Source organism: Epinephelus lanceolatus, chromosome 1 (assembly GCF_041903045.1).
Source record: "Epinephelus lanceolatus isolate andai-2023 chromosome 1, ASM4190304v1, whole genome shotgun sequence".
Lineage (NCBI taxonomy): Eukaryota > Metazoa > Chordata > Actinopteri > Perciformes > Serranidae > Epinephelus > Epinephelus lanceolatus.
In genome coordinates this window covers 40,431,812-40,459,699 of record NC_135734.1, presented here as the reverse complement: position 1 = coordinate 40,459,699, position 27,888 = coordinate 40,431,812, and the positions used below count along the sequence as shown (strand labels likewise).

General features: G+C 40.4%; 2 protein-coding genes across 5 annotated transcripts; both read left to right on the top strand.

Annotated features, from left to right (window-relative positions):
• The first annotated feature begins 877 nt into the window (after nucleotides 1-877).
• sh2d5 (SH2 domain containing 5) lies at nucleotides 878-12,789 on the top strand. Of its 4 annotated transcripts, none has more exons than XM_033625678.2 (10): nucleotides 885-1,160; nucleotides 1,626-1,691; nucleotides 1,779-1,859; nucleotides 1,939-2,013; nucleotides 2,121-2,267; nucleotides 6,287-6,487; nucleotides 6,589-6,772; nucleotides 7,880-7,985; nucleotides 8,086-8,245; nucleotides 8,643-12,789. In XM_033625678.2, the coding sequence occupies exons 2-10, from the start codon at nucleotides 1,641-1,643 to the stop codon at nucleotides 8,847-8,849; spliced, it is 1,212 nt and encodes a 403-aa protein (XP_033481569.1). In that variant the 5' UTR covers nucleotides 885-1,160; nucleotides 1,626-1,640; the 3' UTR covers nucleotides 8,850-12,789. The 4 variants fall into 4 exon arrangements, with proteins under 4 accessions (XP_033481572.1, XP_033481569.1, XP_033481570.1 ...); XM_033625679.2 differs by having other exon boundaries at nucleotides 1,597-1,691; XM_033625680.2 differs by lacking the exon at nucleotides 885-1,160 and adding an exon at nucleotides 1,178-1,409.
• Nucleotides 12,790-13,721: 932 nt separating this feature from the next.
• On the top strand, nucleotides 13,722-26,546 carry kif17 (kinesin family member 17). The gene is made up of 14 exons (XM_033627470.2): nucleotides 13,722-14,281; nucleotides 14,555-14,701; nucleotides 14,878-14,979; nucleotides 15,265-15,454; nucleotides 17,221-17,673; nucleotides 19,481-19,575; nucleotides 19,678-19,879; nucleotides 20,055-20,158; nucleotides 20,792-20,898; nucleotides 22,049-22,277; nucleotides 22,483-22,741; nucleotides 22,866-22,927; nucleotides 23,018-23,138; nucleotides 25,894-26,546. Exons 1-14 carry the CDS (start codon nucleotides 13,976-13,978, stop codon nucleotides 26,082-26,084), a joined length of 2,568 nt encoding a protein of 855 aa, XP_033483361.1. The 5' UTR covers nucleotides 13,722-13,975; the 3' UTR covers nucleotides 26,085-26,546.
• The last annotated feature ends 1,342 nt before the right edge of the window (nucleotides 26,547-27,888 follow it).

The window sequence follows — 27,888 nt, the reverse complement described above, 5'->3', positions numbered from 1 at the left end:
CCACATAAAATAAATTTGTGCAATCAATATCATTATTATCATAAATATATATATATATATATATATATATATACATATATATCTTTGATCTAAATAAATAAATGCAGAACTTTTAAGTTTTACATTGTTGTTTTTTTGTTATTGTTTTTTGTGTGGCATCGTTTTAGTCTATTTGCATTTGTGAAAAAAATAAAAATAAAAAATTCCATATAAAATAAAGACAACCAAAATATATCGTTTTAGTTTTACTTTTACAAGTTTTTAAATATTTATAATCATATAATGTCAGATTTATATTTTTATGTGTTGTGTTTGTGGCATCGTTTTAGTCCATTTCCATTTGTGAAAAAAATTTAAAATTAAATTTTCCACATAAAATAAATTGGTTCAAAATACACCGTTTTTGCAATCAATATCATTGTTATCATATGTCTCTTTAATCTAAATAAATAAATGCAGAACTTTTGAGTTTTTACATTGTTTTGTTTTTTGTTATTGTTTTTTGTGTGACATTGTTTTAGTCCATTTGCATTTGTGAAAAAAAAAATCCATATAAAATAAAAACGTCCAAAATATATCGTTTTAGTTTTACCTTTAAGTTTTTACACAAGTTTTTAAATATTTATAATCATATAATGTCAGATTTATATTTTTATGTGTTGAATGTGTGGCATCGTTTTAGTTCATTTGCATTTGTGAAAATTACATTTTCCATGTAAAATAAAGATGTTCAAAATAAATAAACAAACAAATAAACTTTTACTGTAAACATTGTTGTATGTGGTGCTTTCACTGGCCGCGTGACGTCACCGGGGTGAATTGCGCAACCAGCAGGAATGTGTGGAGCAGGAAAAAAAAAACGTGTGGAGAGGGTGGAGTGATTCAACGCTTTATCTTCCGCTGACTTTCACATGTCAAAGGCAGACGTGTTCACATACCCCCTCGCCTCCTCCTCCTCTTCCTCCTCTTCCTCCCCCGCTTTCTTCCCCCGCTTTCTTCCCCTCGAGCCCCGCCTCGGGCACCAGCAGCACACCTGGAGCCCGGAGCGGCCGCAGCAGGTAAAGGTGAGGAGGTCGGTGTGGACTACGGCGTGTGGAGAGGACGCAGCGTGAGCGGAGGAGGTGGTGTCGGTGCTGGTGGAGGCTCTCCGGCTGTGTAAGGTGAGTGTCTGTGATTTCAGGGTGAGACGCTCCGGTGTACCGTCGGTCTACACGAGCCGGAAACTGCTCAAAAGTCAAGTCCACTGAAGTTTGTCATTTTGGATTTGGTCGGGAAGGAGGCAGTGTAAACTTTACCGTGTGTTAACCGCGACTCTGACGCATTTACGGCGCTGGAAAGAAAACGGATAAAATGGAGCAATAAGCAGCAAACAGCACAAAGTCCAAGAAAGCATATGTAAAAAATCACAGGTAACAGTTTTAAGTCATGTTCCTGGCTTCCTGTAGTCGACTACACGGTGTTAAACTTTTACTATATTGTAAACTTTATTTAAATTTCCTGCAGCACCACTGTTGCCATCATTTAAAGGTCGAGTTTCCTTCATGTGTGCATGCATGTGTTGACAGCTTTAAAAATGAGTTTTGTTCTTATTTTCAGGGTCATTGTCTCACTGTCTGTTTTCACAGAGATAAACAGGCAGCATGGGTGAGGCACCGGTCACAGAGGATGGCTCAGTGACTCGATCAGCAGAGGTAACTCCAGAATTGTAATATTATATTTCTATTTATTTATTTGTGTCTTGGTGTTTTGCCTATGAGCTTGGGTCTTTGCTGTCAAAGTATGTGGGGTCATTTCCTGTGGACGACCACTGTTTGGATGACCAGATAGAGCAGCTGCACTCTGAGCTGAAGTCCCTCAGAGTAAGTCTTAATCATCAGTGTCCCAAATAGCATCAACTTTAATGCAGAATATAATATCTAACCTGTCTGTTGTCTTCAGGCATGCAAAAGAAGGAGGTCCGTGTCTCTAAAATTCTCCATCAAAGGAGTGAAAATGTACAATGAGGATGAAACGGTGAGTATGACAACATGATGCACACACAAGCAGCTGATGAGTGTGTTAACCTCAAAGCATTAGAGGTTAAAGATGTGGTGTGTGTGTGTCACCCTGACTGTCTGCAGACGCTCCTGATGGCTCACGCTCTGCGGAGAGTCTCTCTGTCCACAGCCCGACCCGTCGATGCCCAGTTTGCCTTCGTCTCCCACAACCCAGGCAGCACTGACGCTCAGCTGTACTGCCACGTCTTTAAAGCGAGGCATGCCAGAGCGGTAAGAAATTTATTTCAACAAAAGTGCTTCTTAAGAGTTGTGTCTGCTGTTATGTGGAGAGAAAGTTACAGCTCTGAGTCCAACTTTAATTAAATTGTACTTTTTTTAGGGCAAATATGAAACACAGCTCTTAAATTTCTGGGATTTTGACATTATGGACTCATAAAAAGTGTATTTTAAAAAGACTTATGGATCAGTATGTGAGAATGGGCTGATTTGGGCAGCTTTTATTTCACACTCTATACCCTGTGCAGGGTCCTGAAATCAGCGACCCTCCAGTTCCCAAGCCAAGTCCCCACAGACTGCCCTCTAACAATTTAAACTTCATAGACTTGTGGTTAAAACCAACCTTGTTGCAAATAACACGTCATCTGCACGTAACCCTGATGGCATTCAGTTCTCCTGACTCGACCCTTCAGAGTCTGAAGTGAGACTTGCTCCAGAGTAGAGAGAAAAGGATTACTATAACCAGGGTTCCTATGCAAGTATGGAAAGTATGGAAAAGTATGGAAATAAATTTGATCAATTTCCAGGTATTAAAAAGTATGGAAAATGAAAAATAAAGTATGGAAAAATATTTGTTTCCAGACAATTACCACTGTTATAAAATACTGTTTTCTAAAATAGAAAATTAGGTATTTCCAAAAATAATTTACTCAATCCGGATCGTGTTTTATGCCGGGCCAAGCACAGTTTGTGTGAGAGCAAACGTCTCCTTTTACCTGATTGACAAGTGGTATGTCCAGTCCGCTGCCCCATGACCCTCCTCCAGCCCGCGAGGTATCAAGTTTCACTCCAACACTGCACCTTCGACAAGAAGACGAGTTTCACGTGGTTCACAATGGGTAGATGCAAGTTTTTGGATGGATGGCTTGACAATACCATATATAAATACTGGTTGGCCAAGGATGCCCAATTCACACACAGAGCTAGATGCAAGCTTTGTGTGAAATCGTTTGACATCGCCAACATGGGGGAGAAGGCGATTCTGAGCCACATGTAAGGAAAAAACACCGACGTCTCGTTACTGCATCGCTTGCTCCCAGAGTCCCAACCTTTTTGCCTCAGCTCAGACATTGAACTTAGCTGAGTTTTTATTTGCATGCCATTATGGTGCTTGGCTACAATCGCCTATTAAGAATAATTAAATATGATGTGAAATATGATACACTGATATATTTACTCAGATGTCGCATATTCTCTGAAAAAAAAAACAAAACTGAGAAGTCTGGAAATAAGGGTATGGAAAAGTATGGAATTTTGAAATTCCAAATGTGTAGGAACTCTGTATAACAATGATGCCTTACATTGAGATATTAGACAGATATTAGGTTTTGTTGTTTTCACACTGGGAGCGAATAAAACAATTCGCGTGAATGAATTACATGTAAAGTCAATGTAAAGACACAATTAGCTGCAAATTTCCATCGGGCAGGGTGATGGACACGACACAAAGGACGTGAAATATGCGAATTAAGTAGTGCAAATGAAGCAAGTAGCATGATTTTGCCTGATAGGCTTATTCACGAGAGTTGAAAAATCTGAACTAAGGCGACCAATTCGTGCCTCAATAGCCAATCAGCATTGAGATCATCCGGGAACATATGATGCCAAGGAAGTACCAGTGGAAGTTCATTCATTCATTCAGAGATTTCACACGCGTATGAAGCGAGAAAGCACAAAATATTCCAGCTGTCAAAGTCGCGCAGGTAATGCATCATGAAAATTCACATTTGTGTTTGGTGTGAACAAAACATTAGACATTTTTGATCAGTATCTGCTGCCTGATTTAGCCAGGAAGCACTTTGACAGTGTAGTTTAAACTGTACCAATCACCTGGCAAAAAAAAGAAAAAGAAAAAGAAAATACAGCTATGTCACTTAACTTACAGAAATAGGTCTGATCTTTTGAAGTCGGGTTGTATGTGGGAATTCTCCGTAGTCAGTGTATTATACACAGCCGAAGTTAGTCGGCACGCCCCTAGTTTGTAGAAGCAGGCAGGAGTACTGCCACAGTATTTTAGCCACCTAAAAATATTAATAGAGAACGTAAAGGTATGCCATGCCATGTAGAACGTGGGTTTCATTTTGTGTGGTACGTGCACTTTGTCCAAAAACAAGATAGTTTACAATATCTGGGTTTGTGAGTGGAAGTAGTGCATTGAGTTCTGTAATCCAACCTCGGGCTGTCAAGTCATATTGATCTGTGTTGTTTGTCGTGATTAGTTTGCACAAATACTGTTGCTTGATGATCGTAGCAGGCACAGATAACACAGCATGATCCCCTCAAGATGGCGCTCTCATCCCAAAAATTGAACACAGCGTGCCGGACGTCAGCTTCATATTTTCTGTAACAGTTTGAGTGTGCACTACACTGAGAATATTTTCACCGCTCTACCGTGCTGCAAACAGCCCTTTCTGGCCGGAGATGCCGTTACGACTTCTGTTCCCCATCTATACTCTTGTCAAGCCACCAGGTTCCTGGTGCCTCCAGCTTGCTGAATACAAGAGCTGCTGGTCTACCACTGCTCGATTAGTTAGTTTGTGGTATTGTGTGAATTTGGTAAATCCAAACTCCTCTTTTAATGCCAAAGTCACACAATAACACAGACTAACTAACTGATCGAGGCAGGGGTATACCAGCAGCTCCTGTGTTCAGCTATGTTAAATTACAGTTTTTCTCAATGGAGTCAGGCTGTGAAGAGAACAAGATGTCTGCTTCAGTTCCCCATTGAAATTGCTGTCTGATGGTGAGGTAAAGCAGTGAAAATCAACTTTTTTAGGTGGCTTAAATATGTTTTGCTGGTGCTCCCATCCACAACAGTACATTGCTTAGCTTGCATGTGGTCACTCCTGCCTTCTTCTCCAAACTGGGGAGGGGCCGTAACGGTACATGTATTTGTGTCGAACCGTTCGGTACGCGACTTTCGGTTCGGCACAACCCTGTACCGAATTATTGGGCGCAGGATATTATTTTATTTTATTTTGTTTTATTTTAATTCCGTTTTTGCGAGCCGAACCATTTAAAATATCTAGTTCCCCGACGGACATAATTGAGTGACGGACCGAGTCGGACCGTAAATCTCCGCTTTCACTTTGTGCAGCGCATTCTCGCATTTTGACAACATGGCAAGTGAGCCTGACGAACCTGAAGACCCACCCGCAAACCTTAAGTCCTCCGTTTGGGAACACTTTGGTTTCAGGGTAAAATACGAAGATGGAAATAAACAAGTGGACAAGACAAAAGCAGTGTGCCGACACTGCAGAACAGCGGTCGGGTATGCACTTGGAAACACGTCTAACATGCTAACACATCTAAAGCGACACCACCCGAGTTTGAACGTTAACCGGCACGACTAGAAAAAGCAATCTGGTGCAAACTACAATATTGTCGTCGTTTAAAAAGAGAGAGCGTTTACCTGACCATCGCACTAAAGAAATAACCAACGCCATTGGAGTTGAGTAAAATTGTTTAAGCTGCACTTTAGATATAAGCATGTTTTGTTTACTGCACTTTAACAAAGTGGGAAAGCTAAGTAAGTTCCTAGTAAAACTGAATCTGAGCAGGCTTTAAAGCTGACCAGCTGCACTATACTTTTTATTTTAACTGAGTAAAACTGTTTAAGCAGAAATGTATATTTATATTTTTCATTCAAAAAATGTGTTAAAAAAACAGCAGGATTTTATTTTTCACTTTTATATTTCTATTTTCATTCAAACAATGTGAAAAAGCAGGATTTTATATATATTTGTTACATTCAAAAATTGCGTAAAAAGAATTAACTGCTGTGGTGGTATGTTTTAATAAGGTTACCATTAAGTAAAAGATATTTAATAGTTGTCTATTTTTTTCATTACTGTACCGAAAAAAACGAACCGTGACTTGTGTACCGAGGTACGTACCGAACTGTGATTTTTGTGTACCGTTACACCCCTAACACTGACTATGGATAAGTGCCTCATACAGCCCCACTTCAAAAGATCCAAACAATACCAACAATACTGCTTTCTCTCCTGTAGGCGCAGTTCCTGAACCTGCTGCTTTGCCGCTGTTTTCAGCTGTATTACTTGGAGAAGCACCCAGACGAGACGCAGGAAGACTCTGCTGGCTCAATGCCTCGTCGCAACCCCTCCCTACTTAACCACGGCTTCCCTCTCAGTGTTAGTGCCCTGGTGTCTTTCAGAAGAGCCCCATTTCGAGGGTTGTTGCCAGGGACTAAGGTTTGGACTTAAATGTCTTCTGGTATTAACTTGCTGAGTATGATTGTAATAACTCAACCCCAGTATTACCCATAATTTTATTTTCCCCCCTCCATCTACAGAAGAGTAAAAAGTCTTCCGATGACCCGCAGAGCAGCCAAGATGAAGTCTTCCCCACCTCCTCCCCCTCCCTGGTTCGCAAGAAGGCCATCCGCAATAAAGTGCTGCGCTCTGGGGCGTACCGCTCCTTCACTTTCACACCACTCAAACAGCGTAACATTCAGGAGCGACTGAATGTGTCACAAGGTGGGCCAGGTGTTCACAGAGCGCTTTCAAGAGTCAAAGAGTTGATTAGGTAAAGCAAACCCCTCAGTGTTTAGGTGACGGGCAGCCACTCACTGTCTTGTTGTGGTGTCAGAAGGTATATTTTGGAGTTCAGATCACTCAATAAGGTGATGGATAATGGTCTCGTCACACGTGGGTCATACTGGACGCACATTTTCTTAAAGCTTCTCACTGTTGAGCCTCTTACACTGATGGTAATTTGACTCTAAAGCCCAGTTCAGGCCAAAGGTTCGTGACAAGATGAAACTGTTTTAGAACTTTGCAGAGAAAAGTTGCAGCAGTGTGAACTCGCCGTCTGAGCTTGACTCAGCTGGTTTTAGAAAGTAAAAGCACGTCACCTGTTTCTACAGCCAATCGGATGTAATGAAGTCCGCTGGTCGAGTCAAAATGACTACAGATGGTGTGTTTGCTTGCGGCGGCAGGGGCTCCGTCCCCACCAAGTCCTCTGTTTCAGTCCTCATGATGTGCCGATGTCAGAAGCTGCTTGCTCTATGTGCTTATGCCCCGCCCACACACACATTTTATTGATAATGATTAATCGGCACTGGTTATTTATATTCTTGTGGCATATTTACTATGAATCCTCATTTCATCACTACCACGATGCAGCTGTAGCCAGTATCTCACTATCACTATCCTCATTCATATTTTAAGAAACTGGAATTAATATTCAGCCACAAAATCAGCCTGAAAAGCTGGAAATCAGAATGGAAGAACAGAGAGTTGTTGCATAGAGATGATACACCATCTCATCTAGTTGCATTGGTGTGAACTGGCAGGTTTTAAGAATGTTGCAGAACATCACACTGCAAGTAGCTGCCTGTTTCAACGTGTCTCATTGTGAATCTTTGGTCTGAACTTGGCTTTAGCTGTAACGTGTTAAAACACCAATTTTGTTTTTATGGGTTATTTTATTACCTCTTGCTCTGTTTGGTTCGGTCTTGTTACATTTTAAACCAAACATTTCCTTCACAGAGTTGGGAGTACACTGAATGTTTCCCCACGCAAACGCACTTCACTTGTTATGTAAACATCTCCTAATTCACAATGATTTCCCTTCTGAATCAGGAAAAGACCAAGACAAGAAGCAAGTGAAGAGATCCCGTACTCCCAGTTTGGCCGAAACAGAAGAAGCACTGGCTCAAGCAGTGTGGTGTTGGGCTGGTGTCGCAACGTGAGTGTCACTCATGCATTTAGTGTCAATGTCTTCACGAGCCCATATTTTTTTCTTGAGTTCGTCAAAGGTTTTCTAAGACGCGTATCTTGTATTTCAGTGACAGCAGCTACTCCCTGCTTGCAGACGATGTTCTGGGATCGTATCTTCTGTGCCCACATCCTAAAAAACCCAAATGTGGCTCTCTCATTGTTCGCTTCCCCTCAGGCCTGGTCACCCACCTCATAGAAAACACCCGTAAAGGGAAATTCCTGCTGGAGGTATTTGTTTTATCAATGTTCAGTCTTACTTATACATAATTATCAGTCGACAGTGAGTCTGCCAGGATAATACTTGCATAGAGCTGAAGTGGAAACAAAATCTTCAGATGTAACCTGAACTACTCCCCAGACGTGGGGAGTGGTTGGTGTAAGGCTGTTGGAAAGTTTAAATGGTCTTAAATTTAAAATTTTTGTGCTAAAATATAAGTATTTGGACTTATTTATTGTGCAAAACCCCATAAACTTAGCACTGAGACAACCATAATAATTCCACTGAAACCAAGAATAATTAAGTTATTGTTGCATTTCTTGGAGATGATAATTCTGTGTAACCCTGGCTTTGACTTCTGATTTTACAGTATTTTTTTCCTGTTTCTTTGGTTTATCTTTGTGGCAGAAATGCAAGACAGAGTTCAGCTCCATCGCAGAGCTGATTGAATTCTACACAGAAATCCAGGGTGAGCTGCCATGTCTGCTGAGCTGTGCCCGCGTAAACCACTGTTACGAGTGGGAGGAAAATACTGGCAAACAGGAGGCTGTGAAACCACACAAGAGCCTGAGCAAAGCCAAACTTAAAAGTACCCACAGACAGAACTGGGTTTAACCCTGGAGACTGGAACTTGTGGATTGCCAACCTCAGAATAAGTGACGCCTTTTCTTACTTTGCACATATGTATATTAACTTTAAATCACTTTGGTGTTTTTGGGAGGATCCACAAACTGTGTAACACACTGCACCTAATAACAGTGTTGTCACTTAATGTTTATAGTAGACAAGCCATTTCATCAAAGGGTACTTTTTTGGTTTATATTTTAAAGGTGTAATATTTTGTACTTGCTGCTTTCTGGTTTTCAATATAATATTTTTAAAGAATATTTTTATTTGTGCCTATAAGGCATCAGAGTTTATATGCGTTTTTAAGACATGAAATAAATTGAAACTGTGGAGTGGAATATATCGCACACAGAGTTGGCAAAGCCATACTTTTTTTTTCTTGCATTGCAAAGATGCTGCACAAATATATTTGATCAAATTTTATTGAATTTTAATTCTGCTTACATGTTAGTCTTTATGTGTTTCAACATTAGACCGATGATGTGTGCTGATATAAAAACATGACACCAATATTTTCTTTTTCTTGACACCTCAGTGTATTAGTGCACTTATCATGGCCACTGAAAGGGGACATGTTCATGTTTTCTGTGTTTTAAAGTTATATGTAGTCAAAGTTAACTGGTGATTTTAACTGCTAATGTTTGTAAGCAGTTTAATATACTTGGCACACTGATTTTCAACAGTGGTTTAAAGCTAGGTCTTCGTCATATGATTGTGAGGTTGTTTTCTGGTTCAAGAGGCTATATACAATGTAAGTAACTAATTTGTGTACCTTCCATGTACCATCCTTTCAACAGTAGGCCAACAGACAATTTTCATATTGCTCACTTCTGTTTGAGATTAAACGACAGGTGTTCTCTATTTTCAACCCTGAAAAAAATGTTTTCCGTTATTTCTGACTCTGCATGGCACAACCACACCTGCAGCTTTGGTATTGGAAAAAGATGCTACCGGCTGCTGTGAATTAATAGGCAACTTATACTGTACACAGCTTCTAAATCTCAGGGCAGAACTTCACATGGGATTGCTTGATGGGTGAATAGGGTCACAGGAGATTTCTACACTGATACTTAGTGGCCAGTTTGTTGGTTACACCCAGCTTCAGCTTCAGCTCAGTTTTTGTTTAGTGTTTTCAAGAGATGTTGATTTACCTTTATGATTTTTATGGAGGCCTCAGTTTGTGGTGCTGTTGAATTTGTATTGCTACATTGTTTGTCTTTTTTTCCACTTTTAAGTCAATAATACGCTGGATAACACCTCTTTGTATAATGCAATACTGTTAAACAGAACCAAAAACTGTATCCTCCAAAATAATCCTAAAGTTAAATGAACACATCTCTAAAACCGTTTCAATAAAACCTTAACATTATGACGTTCATTAATGTAGAAATTATTGTAGGACTGTTGTTCTGAGACTGCATTAGTTTTAGCTAAGTGTACCTAATAAACTGGTATCTGAGGGTATTTGTTGAATACATTTTTAAAAAACCATTAAATAAGTTTGAAATATATTAATATTATAATTTCTTGTAATGGGTTAATGATGTTGTATAGTTTAACATTTATTCCACTGTGAAGGCAATAAAACCCCATCATCCAGTGTGTAATTTAACACTTGTTGTGACTTTGGCTTCCCAGCATTTAGTTTAAATGAGAATAAACTAGAATGAAATATGCTGTCATATAGAGTCTGTCTTTGAAAAAGTAATCTTTACAACCAGAGATCACATACGAATGGAATAAGATTTATCTCAATGTCCAAAATTTGTTCCATTGTTGATAGCCATGGAATAGCCTAGGTTACATTTTGATACTAATATTTTTGTACTTGAGTAAGATTTTGAATGTAGGACTTTTACTTGAAAGAGTGTACTTCTACACTGTAATGCTATTACTTTTACATAAGCATAAAATATTGAAAATATCTGCTAGCCTATATCAAGATTTGGATTTAAAAAATTGACTCACATCAAGTTTAGCTCCCTAGATAAAAAGATGGAAGGGAGAGGTAATGCTGAGGTAAAGTTGGATGGAGACACCATAAAATGTCATTAATGAAGGAACTATAGTCTTTCAAAAAAAAAAAAGTAACAAGAAACATTTTCTACAAAACATGATTTTACAGAGCCAAGTCCGAAAAGTGATTTTTTTTTTCTTGTGTGTACAAGTTATGGCTACAGTTAGGCCAGCGTTAATTATCTTGTGTGCATAAGACAATTTACTATGAATTATATGCATCACTAACAACTTATACCGTAGTGTAGACTGCATAGATATTGTTATGTAGAGATATCTTGTATAATTGCCCTTACCATTAGCCAAGGAAAATATAAATTACATTTATATTTAAAATATAAATTACATTTTCCTTGCCATGAGCCTGCTATATATTGTTCCATTTTTATGTGGTCTCTGATTGTAAAGATTAATTTTCAATGTCCAGAATTTGTTCTACTATTGATAGCCTAGATTTTGATGCTAATATTTTTGTACTTTTACTTGAATAAGATTTTGAATGAACTTTTACTTGTAAGAGTATTTCCACACTGTGATATTACTGCTTTTACTTAAGCATAAAATATGTGTAGTTACATCTTTCACCACTGAAGATATCTAGGCAAGATTTGGATGAAAAAAATTACTCACCTCAAGTTAGCTTAAGTTAGCTGGAAGGATAGAAGGAAGAAGTTGAAAGGAGACACCTTAAAACGTTATTCATTAAGAAACTGTAGTCTTGCAAAGAAACAAAGACAGAAATATTTTGTAAAAAACAAACAAACATGATTTTAAGGACCCCCCAGTCCCAAAAAGTAGTAACGTTAACTTATTTCTTTCTTGCTTACAAGTTAGGGGAACAAGTAAGGCTAACGTTAATTATCTTGTGTGCAAATGATTATTTACTGTGGATTAATATGCACATTTAAGATTTCTACAGTAGTGCAAACTGTGTAGTTGTTATGTAGAGATATTTCCATTAACTGCTTTTACTGTTAACCTGCAAACTGGGCCGCACTCCGTTCTCCACAAAATGGCCACGGGGCTGGGGCCTATGTTCCTCAACGGTAGTTTATGGGGGGTTTACCCATAGATATATACACATAGATATGCCGCACCCTGGCTTGTGGGATGCGTCAATACCGCCGCCATCTTGCCTAAGTGCTCTGACCGGTTCAGACCTGTGTCAGACTCGGCAAAAATGCCACATTTTTGCTCTGCATTTGGGTGTACAAACGAGAGAAGTGTTAAAACCAAGCAGAAGGGAATAACATTCCACAGTTGAAGAAGTTGTTTTACAATATTTTACTGTTACGAACATGTTTAATGAGATATATATCTCAAAAAATGATCCTTCTTTTAAGCTAATCAAGTAAAGTAACTGTCCTGATCTGGTCCTAATGCCAAATTAAGCTAACGCTATGTCACACAACTTAAAGAAAAAAGGTTAACATTTAACGTTATATAATATTACTTATAAAATTATGATGCTTTGTCAAACACCTATGTTGGCGTATGTGTTATTCCAAATTGTCAACTATCTGTTTCATGGCACCAACGTCACATAACGCAGTATAACGTTAGTAGTTAACTTGTGGCCTGAATTGTAACTACAAATTATGTGGAACTGCGTTTTTCTGACACACTTATTTTGTGTGTAGTTTCCCAAAAACACACAGATAGGAGACGGGCATGGGTAGCAGCAGTGAGGAGAAAGGACTTTGTCCCGAGTGACTCCTCAGTCATCTGCAGCTGTCACTTCAGACCTGAGGACTTCGACAGGACTAGGCAGACTCCTAAAAATAATACTAGCTACTGTACACTGTATTTTTTGTAAATATGACCTAATAATGTAAACAGTTCTGTGTCCAGGCTCCCACGAGCACTGTGGTGTTATACATATGAGATTAAAGCAAAATTTTGTGTAAACATGCAGCTCTAAGTCATTTATTTTCACTTGTACAAAACCAACATTTATTAATCAGAATATACACTGCAGCTCGGCACAACCCTGCTGATACACTATTTTTTGCACATTGTGTGAAATGTGAATAAACATTTATAGTCAAAATTAATAATTAAATGACATCGTGGTGGGCATTGTACATCTAGTAAGAAAAAAGAATATGTATTACATGGGGAAAGTTTAGTTTAAATGTGTTGTAGAACTACTACTGTTACTTTATCTACATAAGATCAAATATTTTGGTATGAAAAGCTGCATTTTTTATTTAACCAAGTATCCTGTATCATAACTACATGTCTGACAATTGTAACAAACCAAACCGCATGAAAATCGGTTGAGAATTCAGCGAGTAATGATGATTTTAATCATAAATAATCCCCCTGCGCGGCTCCACCTGGGCAAGATGGCGGCCGCGTTGACGTATCGCTCCAATGAGGAGCACCGTTGAATGCGGCATCAACGTATATATATCGATGGGGTTTACCAGTTACCTAATGGCAGACATTCCCGCTAGATAGCAGACATGGCCACATGTAAAACACATAAAGTTAACAGCAAGGGCCGCTAACGTTAATTTCAGGAGGCATGAAAAATTTGTGTTTTTTTCCCTTGTGTGTACAAGTCTATGGAGACAAGTTAGGCTAACGTTTATTTTCTTGTGTGCATACGATAATTTACTATGAACGAATATGCATCACTAACGATGTCTTCGGTGGTGTAGACTGTGTAGTTATTATTATGTTGGGATATTTTCTTACTGCCCTTACCTGTAGCCTGTTAACTGGACCTCACTCCGTCCTCACCAAAATGGCCGCCGCTCCGGGGCCGCTCTGTTCCTCTGCGGTAGTTTATGGTTGCTTAGCAACTTCAGAACGCCATGGGAAGAAGAAGAGGAGAATGGCTGGGGACCTGTAAAGATACCTGACAAGGATACCGTGTCTGGAAACATTTCCGTCTCAACCTGTTGTTAATTAAGACTTAATTTAAATATTGTAGCAGCTGGTGTTTGATTCTCTCTGCTCGTCAGCTTTACTCTGTGGATTTTAACCGGGATTTGAACTGTTAGTTAGCTGTTAGTCGGCAGAGCTGGTCATCTAATTATCCAGGCTAACGCTCATTAGGATCCTGCTGCAGCTCAGCTGTTCAGATATGTATGTATAAGTCATTTTCCTTGCTTTTATCTGTTATTTATTGCACACACCACCTGCTGTGGAGTGAATGTGGAGACATGGGGTCAGAGTCAGTGAAGGTGGTGGTCAGGTGCAGGCCCCTGAATGACAGGGAGAAGGCTCTGGGCTCTAACATGGTGCTGTCCATGGACCTGCACCGCTGCCAGTGCTTCATAGAGAAGCCCGGGGCGGTGGATGAGCCACCCAAACAGTTCACCTTTGATGGGACCTACTTCATTGATCAGACCACTGAGCAGATGTACAACGAGATCGCCTATCCTCTGGTTGAGGTAAGCTCCTGGAACCACTCTTGATTCTGTTTGTTTTCAGTGCCAGTACACAGCAACAGTGTTCAGATCCAGGCATTATAAAAGTAGCACGCTGGTCACTGGACACCTCCAGTTCAACAGGCTATATCTTATTGCTAATGACTGCAGACCTCATTATTTACTCATTATTTAGTCTGCTGTCAGTCACTTACAAGGGTCAGCAGGGTGTAGGTCCTTTTAAAGAAGCCTCACACAGAAACTCTTTCATTCCACATATATTTTTATTTTTTACAGGGTTTCACTGAGGGATACAATGGCACAATCTTTGCCTACGGACAAACTGGAAGTGGGAAGTCTTTCACCATGCAGGGAGTATCACATCCTGCAGCCCAGAAGGGGGTCATCCCACGTGCCTTTGAGCATATCTTTGAGAGTATTCAGGTAGGTTTGGCAACTGTTGTTAATTGTGCAACATATTTCCCCATTCCAGTGTGTAGTCATCATTTATTTTGTCTGTCGGGGCAATATGCATACTAGTTTGATTGTTCTGTCCGGGCTTGTCTAAGCTTTGTGTTCTCAGAGAGTAATTCATGTGTTTGTTTTTCTCTGCAAGCTAGTGTGCAGAAAATACAAAATTCCTGGTGAGAGCCTCCTACTTGGAGATTTACAATGAGGAAATCCGAGACCTTTTGGGGACTGACACCAAACAGAGATTGGAGGTAAGTCTCCTGAATCACTGTTGTCTCAATAAACAAATCAGGCCTCACTGTGAAACATTAGAAGCCAAAATGATTATTGTTCTTTGGCGAGTACAGTCATTAGTAAACTTGTTTCTCATACTGTTCTCTGGCAGTCACCGCCAGACTTATGTTTTGGGCACAATACTGCACAAGTTGCCATGGTGACTTAAAAGCACAGTCGTTCCATGATTCCTTGAAGGTCAAGGTGTTTGCACAAGGTGACAGATTTGTGCGTGTGTGTTTGTGTGGTTGATGAATGCCCAGCTGAAAGAGCATCCAGAGCGTGGGGTGTATGTGCGCGACCTCTCCATGCACACCGTGCACAGCGTGGGGGAGTGCGAGAGAATCATGGAGCAGGGCTGGGGGAACCGGGCGGTGGGCTACACGCTGATGAACAAGGACTCCTCTCGCTCGCACTCCATCTTCACCATCCATTTGGAGATCTGCAACACAGGTGAACACACACACACACACACACACACAGCGATACAATACTTGTAACATGTTGAAACACAATCTGCTCAGTGTGTGATTGAGGCGTTTTTATCTGCATAATCATGTGCTTGTAGGAACATGTGATCCTATTACAGCTCATGACGTCACCAGTAGATAAACATTAAAGAACAATTGCACTTTCTGATATCATCATGCTGTTCAGCTTTGTATGTGTTAAGAGTTATTTTTGTCCTCTTCCAACAAAAGTGTCTGGCGCCAGTGGGTGTAATTAACTAAGTAAGTGATGATTGAGAGGGATTACGTCTGTATTAGGTGCATCTCAAATAATAGTATATCATGAAAAAGTTCAATATTTCTTATCAGTTATTTTAGAAAATGAAAATTGCATGTATTCTGGACTCACACAGTCTTGAGAAGAGCTCTCAATTTTTTCTGTTTTTCTGAGTATTTTTTTATGAGTTAGGAGAGCAATAGACCAACAGATGTTTTCATTCCTTTTTTGAGAGCTCGATATAAAGGAAGCAAACATGACCCGCTTGTTTAGTTTAATCCAGTTTTACTTTGTTTTGGGTTATGTGTCCAACTGATTCGGGAGAAACACTGCAATGTCCAGCAGATCTGAATGGGCTTTTCGTCTGAACAACCGCAAAGTCTTAAGGTGCCTGCGTAAAGTTGACAAACTAATGATAACACCATGTATATGACTTAAAGACAAGAGTATCTCCCAGTGTCTCAAACCCAAAACAAAGTAAAACTGGATTAAACTAAACAAGCGGGTCATGTTTGCTTCCATTATATTGAGCTCTCAAGAAAGGAATGAAAGCCTCTGTTGTTCTATTGCTCTCTTAACTCAGAAAAAAATACTCAGAAAAACAGAAAAAATTACCCCCCCAAAAAAAACAAAAAAACCCCACGAAAAACAGAAAAAATTACTCCAAAAAACAGAAAAAATTACTCAATAAAACAGATTTTTTTAATTTGTCAAGTGAATGCAATACGCTTCCGTACCAAACTGCTCTTTTTGGATTAAAGTAATTTTTGCATTTAATGTAGAGATCAAGGTCCCAGAGTCTGGAGAACAAGTGGAGAGGCACAGAATCCAAGTTGCTTTAAGTCCTGTGATGATTTGGGGTGCCATGTCATCTGCTGGTGTTGGTCCGCTGTGTTTTATCAAGTCTAAAGTCAAAGGAGTCGTCTACCAGGAGATTTTAGAGCACTTCATGCCTCTGTCTGCTGACGAGCTTTAGGAAGAGGAAGATGAGTGACATCAGACCCAACGATACAGACGAGCTGAAGGCTGCCATCAAAGCAACCTGGGGCACCATAACACCTCAGCAGTGCCACAGACTGATCGCCTCCATGTCACACCACAATGATGCAGTAAATTGTGCAATAGGAGCCCCGACAAAGTGTTGAGTGCATAAATGAACATACATTTCAGTATTATAAATCCCTTTTTGCTTGGTCCTATGTAATATTCTAATATTTTGATATACTGGATTTATTATTTTCATGTGCTGTGAACTGTAATCATCAAAATTAAGACCAAAAGAGGCTTGAAATATTTCACTTTATGTTTAATTAATCTAGAACATATGAAAGTTTTATCTTTTGAATTTAATCAAGGACAATAAAGAACTTTTCCATGATACTGAAATTTTTTGAGTTGCACCTGTATGCTCACAGAAAATCCTGAATAGTATATCTAACAAATTTCAAAGTCGTATTTTCTCTATATTTTCTTTTGTCACTCCACATTCTCAGACGCATGTGGCCAGGATCATCTCCGAGCAGGTAAACTCAACCTTGTTGACCTGGCAGGGAGCGAGCGTCAGTCTAAAACCGGTGCTACAGGTGAGCGCCTCCGCGAGGCCACCAAGATCAACCTCTCCCTCTCGGCCCTGGGTAACGTCATCTCCGCCCTGGTGGACGGACGCTCCAAATACATCCCCTACCGCGACTCCAAGCTGACCAGGCTGCTGCAGGACTCTCTGGGAGGAAACACCCGCACCTTGATGATCGCCTGTCTCTCCCCAGCAGATAATAACTACGAGGAGAGCCTGAGCACGTTGCGCTACGCCAACCGCGCAAAGAGCATCCAGAACAGGCCTCGCATCAATGAGGACCCCAAAGATGCTCTGCTGCGGGAGTATCAGGAGGAGATCAAGAACCTGCGGGCCCTCATCTCAGGACAGCTGGGCACTGCTAACTTTGCATGTAAGTGATTTTGTGAGAAGGTTTTTGATTTAAGAGAAATTATTTTTGTTTGAATGATGCCAGGTGATTTAAAGGAACGGTGTGTAGGATTTAGTGGCATCTAGCCGTAAGGATTGGGATTGAATCCAGCTGAAACTTTTTCCATGTGTGAAGCGTGAACTCCCATTCAAGATTCCATCAATGTTCATTGTTCAGGAGGTTTTTACAGGGAGCCAAATTATCAACAGAGGTATCTTCCTCCTCACAGCAGAGACCATACCAAGCCTGTTTTGGCCTCTCTCCACTGGCTGCTTGTAAAGTTCAGAATTGACTTTAAGGTTCTCCTGTTTGTGTGTAAGGCCCTTAATGGTCTGGCCCCATCCTACGTCGCAGACCTTCTAACCCCCTATTCTACGCCCAGGTCCCTCAGGTCAGCTGATTTGGGGCTCTTGGCTGCCCCACGCTCCAGACTTAAGCTCAGGAGTGATCGTGCCTTTGCTGTGTCTACCCCCAAACTGTGAAACACTATCCCCCTCCCAATCAGATCTGCCCCCACCAGTGACTCTTTTAAGTCCAGGCTCAAAACCTACCTTTAGTAATTAGCGTTTGAGTTCCCCTGATGTGGTTTTCCTTGACGCATGCCTGTGTGTGTCGTGTCTCTAAATGTGTGAGCTGTGTACCTGACAGTTATGTTGCCTCTTATGTGTGCGTTTTTAGCATTTTATTGCTTTTGTACAGCAAATAAGTCGACGTGAGTTGTTTATAAATGTGCTTTATAACTAAATTTGAGTTGAGTTGAGAATTAAAATAGGTAAAAACAGACATTTTATCCCAGTTACACTTGACCAAAGGATCAAACAATGTATTCCAAATGGTGTAACAGTGCTATGCACAATAATAAAGGAAGGGAATGTTATGAGTTTTAAACAGCTGAAACAAAATTATGCATTTAACAACCAGGACCACTTTAGATAGCCGCAACTACAGGACTTTTATGAAATAAAGCATTCTGTAAAGGAAATAAAGCATTCTGTAAATCTGGTTGAAAATTGAATAATTAGAACCAGTTTACAAATCAAAGAAATACAAAATAATATCTACACTATATCAATGTTTACTAGAGAGAAGAGAAAACACAGCACTTAATGTAAAGCTGAAATGGGAAAAAGAACTAGGTGTGAATATTACAGAAGATGAACGGCTGCGTATTTGGAGAACACAACAGTGTGAAACATCCTCTCGTACTTGGAGAGAGCACTGTTGGAAGAATATAATTAGATTTTTTATTACACCACAAATTAGGAGCAATCACCTGTCTGTAGCACAGCCATGTTGGAGAAGATGTGAGGCATTAAAAGTGGATCCTACTCGTGAATTTTGGTTCTGTCCTGAAGTTGTGCAGTTTTAGGTAAATGTTCATGTGGTTATCATTAAATTTTCGGTTATGATACACCTAGATTATGCATGGTGTTGCACTTAGGCAATATGGCGGGAGGAACTGTGTTAAGAGAAGACAGATACCTACTGGAAATTTTGTTGGCAGCCTGTTAAAAGGCCGTCATGAAGAGATGGTATAAGGCAGAACCACTAACACAAGATAAATGGCTGGAAATTGTGAAGGAAATATATGAAATGGAACTGTTAACCCACAGGATAAGAACTCAGTTCCCGTTTCTGCAAATGTACCCCTCTAAATTCTGCACACTGGACCCTTTAAGTGCAGATATTGAGAAATATTTATTGCATTTCTTTCTTTGTTGAAGGATTTTAATTACCTGTCTCGCTAAAAAAAACACTCCTGCTCTTTGTTCTTCTGTTTATCGTGCAGCTCTGCTGGCCAGTCAGCTGTCTGAGGCATCCCCTGCTGTTCCCCCAAGGCCACAGTCCAACACCACAGAAGCAGAGAAGGAGAAGATAAAAGAGGCAACTCCAGGCCGTTCCCAAACCAATATATCACTTCACATCCCTACATGCATTCTGTGAGAACCAGGTGATTTATAGGACTGTATTCTGCTCTCGCCGCAGGAGTACGAAGAGAAGCTGGCCAAGTTACAGGCTGAGTACAATGCGGAGCAGGAGTCCAAAGCAAAGCTGCAGGAGGACATTGCTGCCCTGCGCTCCTCCTATGAGTCCAAGTTGTGTAATCTGGAGAAGGAGCGAACCAGCAGGGGGAGCTCTGTCCCAAAGAATGAGAACAGAAAATCATCTGGCCCCAACAAAGAACCACGTAACTGGTTTATAAATCTGTCTCAGTGTTTACTGCTCTGTCGCAAAGCTTAAATCAACACACACTAAGTCTAAACAAAAACTTTAAACTTGTTGTATATGATTGTTTATTAAGAGTTCTTGTAATGGTTTCCACCCCCAGTATACTGACATCTTTGGATTGTCTTGATTCCTAGCATCAGTGAGCTCCAGCTGTGTGACAGAGGTTGATGAAGAGGAGCTCTGTCACAACACTGATCCAATGTGCCACAGTACAACTGGAGAAACTTCCCAAACCAAGGTGCTGTTCACTAGCACCCTCTGCCATTAACCACTACTCATTCATATCATGTTATAGTCTAACCCAAACGCCAGAAACAAAGATGGCATTGTGCATTTCTGCAAACTACAAATATGTTACGTTTCATATGTAGCAGATATGTTGAAACTTTACATTTCAGTTTTCAATTTCATGCTGAGAAAGTGCCATGGTTATTGTGTGGTTAGGTGTAGGCACAAAAACCACTTTGTACAACATCATGTTTTAGCTTAAAATACCCAGTTTTGTCACCACAACCACAACTGGAAATTTCATGACCTGTCCTTAAAAGATAATAGTGTCTGCTGCCTGGCAACCATCTTATCCAGGGCTCACGCCATCCACCGTCCCCTCCTCCTCCTGATGAGCTTACGTACACGTAATCTGAACCACATCACATCAGAAACGTTGATATGTTAGGTATGAAATATACTAATGTAACCTAAGCGTGGTTTGCAGAAATGCACAATGCCAACATTTCCATTTGGCAACTTCGCTGTATAGTTTCTAAATGAGTTTTCCACTGCTTCAGAGAACAACTGCTTGAAATTATGATTAGCATGACATGTAGTTATGGAATGTTAGAAGCTTATTGGGTGTCATTTCCTTGTGTAGCTGAGCCAGCCTGCTGTAGTCCAGAGAGGTCCAGACAGAGAGGGGCTCATGGACTCACCTGACGTCACCACTGCCGGGCCTCTGGACCAGCAGCGTGTCCTGGAAAGGTCTGTGGACACACATTTTAGACACATAACCAACTAACAGCACTGTTCGCAGTTTATGATGGAGGTCTTTCTTCATCATGTTGTTGGCAACAGGTCCGATGAGTTCTTGTGAACATAATGATTAAAGAATTACAGATATAGTATGTTCTGCTTTTGTATATCTATTTATTTATTTGGATCCCCATTTGTCACTGCCAAGGTAGCAACTTCTTTCCCTGGGGTCCACACAAGCGAACAATACGTCATAGTGTAAAGTAAATATGTAATTAAAAATCCAAGGCAAAAAGATACAAAATACAGCAAAGAAACAGGAAAACTACAAAACAGTAATAAAAAACAAACAAAACGAAAACATACAAACCAATAGATTAACCACAAAAAACTACTAATGGCACTAATTACAATAATGACAACAAGTATCCTCACTGTATCGAAATGGTTGAGCAATTTTTGATACATTTGGGTATTATTGTCACTGCATACTGCATCAGAGATGAGTTTTTCTGATATTTTTAGGAACCTTTTACATCATTCTATGTCTGTATTTTGTATTTTTTAATTTTTCAATGATCTAACAATCTTATTCACCTTCTTTTTAGGCTTTTTTTTATACATTCAGTGTTTTCTTCTGCTCTTTGGTTGTTTTAACTGAACTTTTCTAATGCTGGATGGGGCTGTTTAGCAGAAAGTGAAGGCTTTGTACGTATAGCTCACCAAGTTTATATCTTGAATACTAATTTAAACTTTAAAAATAACAATTTCATTTGGTTTTCTCTCACTTCAAAGAAATTAATGAAATGCTGAGATAAAGGGCTACTGCATATTTTTGTCTAAAAGTTTTCTTACACCCCTTAAAATCAAGAAGGCCTCACAACCTCCTGTAAATCTTTGGTAAGCCCTAGTGGGGGTTGGGACCCACTAGAGAGCAAGTTTTAAACATCCCGATCAGTATGATTTCAGTATGTGTCTGTCACAATTTAATCAAATAACACAACAAAAAAGAAAAGGATCTGAATCAGGATGTTACTGCTATGTGTTTCTATTAAAATTGCTGTAGGATGTTACATCATTATCAGGTTTTTACTCCCAAATATTGATTCGGCCTCAAAAGCTCAGTATCAGTCCTTCCCATTCATCCTTCTCTCCCCAGACTGCAGCAGCTGGAGCAGGAGGTGGTCGGAGGAGAGCAGGCCAGGAACAAAGAGTTACAGCAGAGACAGAGGCAGAGGAAGAACCTCGCTGACCAGAGAAAAGTCCAGCTTATCCGCGCTCTGTCAGATAACGGCGAGGAGAGTGAAAATGTGCTGTTGAACGTCTACAACTCAATCCAGGAGGAGGTCCATGCCAAAAGTCAAATGCTGGTTAAGGTCCAGGGCAAGGTGGGTCACAGCGGCTGTGGGACAAATCTAACAGGGTCATGTAGTGGTTTTGGAGCAGTGGTCAACACCTGGGTTCAGGGTGTGCAGGGTACTGAGCATCTAAAAATCTTAAAAGGTTGACACTGAATGATGCTAGATATGTGAAATCAAGTTTGCAGTGTCTAAACCTTTGGTGTTGAATTATATGCTCAACCTGTCGTGACAGCTGAAAGCAGCCAAACTGGAGATCCGAGACCTGCAGGCAGAGTTCGCGGTGGAGCGGGATGACTACCTGGCAACAATCCGACGGCTGGAGAGGGAGGGCCAGTTACTGCACAGCCTCCTGGAGCGCATGGTTCCCCTGGTGCGCCGTGACTGCAACTACAGCAACCTGGACCGCTTGAAAAAAGAAGCTGTGTGGGACGAAGACAGCGCCACCTGGAGGCTGCCGGATGTGACGGTGCAGAAAACAACCCTGCCTTCAGGTGCAAAGTGTGAAGAGCGGAGATGGGAGTAAATGCTTGATGTAGCTTGTAAGACTGTAGATGCTAAATGTGTTTTGTGTTTTCTTTGCCTTATATATAATTTAGCTTTCTTTATCTCTGATAGCTGTGGCTCCGAAACTTTCAGCCAGCAGAAGTTCAGCTGTAGATACTGGAGAGCCATTCATGGTGTGTTTGTGTTTCTGTTTCATGCATCATATTTTACTCACACACACTGAAACACTGCCACAGAGCCCAACTCCTGTGTGTTTTTACCAGGTTCAAGAAGACAGGTACAAGGAAATGCTGAACCGTAGTGACAGTGAGAACATCGCCAGCAGCTACTTCAAGTCAAAAAGAGCGAGCCAGCTGCTGGGACGTGAAGCTACAAAGACACACAGTAAGATAAAAATGTATAATTATATATACACCGTTAAGTTCGCTCCATTCCATTCATGCTAAGGTAAATCTGCAGGTTGTCATCATTCTGTGTGCTTCTGGACTTTCATTAGATTCTCAAGTGTCAGTGTGTTGGAGTGGAGCAATTCATCATGCCCAGATCATACAAATTTAAACAATGGTACCAAAGTAATCAGGTTTAGATTGAAGCATGTTTTGAAAAATGATTTAGTACAACCTGTTGTTCTTTGGCTCAGCATTCATGTTCTATGGAAGCCCTGAGAGGCAAGAGAGGAGATAAAAAATCTGGTGATCCATTTTTAAAGTCAGATTTAAATTTTCTCTCTTGTGTTTATGACTTAAGAACAGTTTTTGTTTTGTTTTTTTAAAAAATAAGGTTTTGCCAGGATAATTTCTACTTTTTAATTTGATTGTGGGGGTGTGTGGAAAAAAAATATTGTCAGGATAATATTTCTATGTTACTTTTTATCTATGAAAACATGTGGAAAACAGTTTTGGCAGGTGATGTCTTTCCTTTCTTTTTTATTTTGGTCAGGATTTTTTTTTTTTTTTTTTAAATATTTTTAAGGGCATTTTTAGCCTTTATTTGATAGGACAGTCAAGCGTGAAAGGGGGAGAGAGAGAGAGAGGGAATGACATGCAGCAAAGGGCCACAGGCTGGAGTCGAACCCAGGCTGCTGCGGCAACAGCCTTGTACATGGGGCGCCTGCTCTACCACGAAGCCACCAACACCCCTGGTCAGGATTTTTTTAGTGTTTATTGTTGTAATACTCATTTTGGCCACAAGAGGCTGAAGTGCACCACTACGCTATGTTCCACATCTGAGTAAAAAAAAAAATATATCGTTTGTTATTTGCTTTACTAATTGTTTTGTTAGTAAATATCAAACAAAAATAGTGAAATGTGTCCATCAAAATTTTCTTAAAGGGATAGTGCACCCAAAAATGAAAATTCAGCCATTATCTACTCACCCATATGCCGACGGAGGCCCTGGTGAAGTTTTAGAGTCCTCACATCCCTTGAGGAGATCAGCGGGGGGAGCGGCTAGCACACCTAATGGTAGACGGCATCCCAGACTAACGTCCAAGAACACAAAATTGAATCCACAGAGTACCTCCATACTGTTCATCCATAGTGATCCAAGTGTGCTGCAGCTGCGACATAAAAAGTTGTTTCGAAAATCGTCATATGAACTCTGTTTTTAGCCTCACTTTAGCCTGTAGCTCTGACTGCTTCTCTGTGCTCCACGCTCACGTGTGCGCGCCTGCGCGAGACCAGCGAAAGCATGAGCTTTGCTTACCCGTGTTTACATCACGTGACACGTGCACCGCAGGGAGAGACAACAGTAACCACAGAGCTAAAAGATAATTTGCACTACGGTCTTTTAGCAAAGGACAGCCCAACATGTCTGAAGACTTTGAAATTGAGGAGGAACAGCATTTCTTTGTTGAGCCGTATTTGTTTGAGCCCGAGTATACGGACGGAACTCAGGCTACTGGACGAAGCAGCCGCCGCAGCTCATGAGCCTCAGCCAGCCGCAGAATACCAGAGTCGAGCACTGGAAACCTGGTGGTGTAGTTGTTTCAAATGCAAAGCAATGCCAATGGATGAGGAAAGTCTTTGCTGCTCAGACTGGGAATTGGCGATGCCTGCACTTGAGAATCTGGACATCAGTACTGACGAGACTGCTGCTCTTCAGAGATCACCGATCACTTTGAGCGCGCACACGTGAACGCGGAGCACAGAGAAGCAGTCAGAGCTACAGGCTACAGTGAGGTTTAAAACAGAGTTCAAATGACTTTTTCGAAACAACTTTTTATGTCGCAGCTGCAGCACACTTGAATCACTATGGATGAGCAGTATGGAGATACTTTGTGGATTCAATTTTGTGTTCTTGGACGTTAGTCTGGGGCGCCGTCTACCATTAGGTGTGCTAGCCGCTCCCCCGGTTGATCTCCGCAAGGGATGTGAGGACTCTCAAATTTCACCAGGGTCTCCGTCGGCATATGGGTGAGTAGATAATGGCTGAATTTTCATTTTTGGGTGCACTATCCCTTTAATATGACAAACTCAAATTACTCATTTTATGTGACCAGCCATTTGAAAAATTCAAAGATATTCAATTTACTATCACACAAGTCAAAGAGAAGCAAAATCAAGACATTATAGTAATGCTAAAGTACTGGAACAAGTTTTTATACTTGTCTTATTTAAAGTTAATTGAGAAATTAAAACTCACCTGAAAGAACACAAGAATGCTTTTAGTCCTGTTTGGAACATAGGGCAGTGGTGCACTTCAGCCTCTTGTGGCCAAAATGAGTATTACATAACAAAAACTTCAAAGAATTATTCTGACCCAAAAAAAAATCTCCTGCCAAAACCTTTTTTGGGCTGTTTTTACCTTTTTTTTCTTTTTAAACTCAACTTTGACTCTGGCAACAAAAAAAAGATAAATAAACAAGGACAGAAATATTATGCCGGCAAAACCTTTTTTCCACTTGTATTTAAATCATAAACACAGGCGGAAGAAAAACAATTTAGTTCCAACTTAGAAAATAGATCACCAGAATTTTTTTCTCATTTGCCTCATAGGGTTTTTATAATATTTACATTTTACCCAAAATAATGCTGAGACAACTTTTTATAGGAGTCAAGCAATGACAAACCAATTTACATTTCAGTGCTTTCCCCTTTCACCCTGGTTTTACCCATCTGATGGAGCTCTTCTCCCACAGCCATACACTCTCCTCCCCTGGTTAATGGGACGAGCCACCTCACTCTGAGTGGTTCCACTATGAACTCCTCTGTCAGCTCAGACTCCGTCCTGCCACGTCCCTTCCGCCTGGAGTCGTTGGGTGTCCCGGTGTCCAATGGTAAGGTGAAACGCAAAAAAAGCAAATCTCACATCCCTAACGAGGGGATATGAAAGGACTGTTCCCATGCTGTACAATACATAAACACATCCCACTGTCATCTGATTTTGACTTAAAAGCAGAGAAATATTTTATTTATGTGCTTAAGAGATTTCATACACTGTGACTGGTTACATACATTATATATTAAATTATTAAATTTTTAATAACCCTTGATAAACATGAACGTATACAGTAGGCACTTGTTGTGGATATTACGAATCCAGTTTCGTCATGTGTTTTGAATGTTCCTTTTGAAGAAGATGCTACCTACAGTATGATGCTACCCTTGAATCTTTGCACTGTACCTAAAACCTTGTGATTCGTGCACTGTGAGACTCAAAGTCCAGCTACTGTAATATTTAACCTCTAATGTATTCTGCTGTCGCTGATTGTAAACCACAAACCTGTTCCTCATCTAACATCTAAAATTCCATACTTGGTGCTGAATAGATGAAATAAAATGAATTAATTTATCCACTTTATGACTAATTTCATTTACTTAAACATGACAAGTTTAAATGCCTTCTTTGTTATTTTGAGTGTAATGAGAAATAAGATCTGTGACAACATGTCAGACCGGTTTGAAGTGTTGGAGTAAATGGATTACTCCACTGTCACAAATAGGTCAGGGGGGCTGTTGTCAAGACAGCAGTGTAGACAGGTAGTAGACAGTTAGCTCATGTTACCGTGACCTCTGGGGTCAGCATTGTGGATTTTAGTGGGCGAGCCTTATAAAGATAAGAGAGCCCTTAATTTATTATTTAGGCAAATCTGTTTTGCCTTGAAGAGGCTCACAACAGTTTCTACAATTTTGGTCAAAATGACCGAAATGAAACCTTTTGACATCTGTTCTTTCTTCTGGCAAAATTTCCTGGTTTAATCTTGCTCTGTTCAGGAGAAAATAAGGTGCAGAAATCACTGTAACTATAAAATCCAACCAAAACCCAAGGCAGACTGCAGTAAATGTGCTGGTGAAGATTCTCAATCATATAGGTTATGGTAATTCTAAGTGCTATATCAGAGGTTTCCAAAATGTTTGTGTCCAAGGATCACTAACAGGCAAGCCAAAATCTCAAGGCACACCTGTCTGTGCACAATATCTTCCATAACATGTTTTATCATTCTTATCACGACATAAGACAATAAAAATAGGAAAAAATCAGACCAGTAGCGTCCACACAAAGACTGGCATCACAGCACACCGTTTGAGAACCATTGTGTTATATTATAGGCAACTGATAGGTGTGACACACCTGACAGGTGTGTATGTCTCATAGGACATTCACACCAGGTCCAATCTAACCCTAACAACACACAGAATGGCTGGGTTGGTCAATGACTCACATGACCTTAACGACTGAAACTCAGAGCTCTCATGTGACCTAAATGACTGTTAACACTGGGCGCGAATAAAACCATTTGTGCAAGTGAATTACATGTAACGTCAAAGTAAAGACGCGATTAGACGCAAATCCCCACCAGCTGGTGCGATGGATGTGACAATAACGTAACATGAATAATGTGTTGCGAAAATTTGCACTGGTGTGTACCCAACATGAGGATTCACACCCACACAGGGTTTGAAGCCTGCGACTCCCCAACAGAAACCTCTTGAAGGTGAGGTGAAATATCTTCAAGATAGTCAAGCAAGTCCAGTTGCCTACGATATAGCACTTAAAACGCAGTAAATTTAGATAGGCTACTGTGCTCTGCCTCGGGTTCCCGGAGATTGGTGATTCTTATGGTGAACGTCAAACAAAGGATGATCAACAAAATAACTGATAACGTGACAATGACCATGGCAAAATTAGAGAT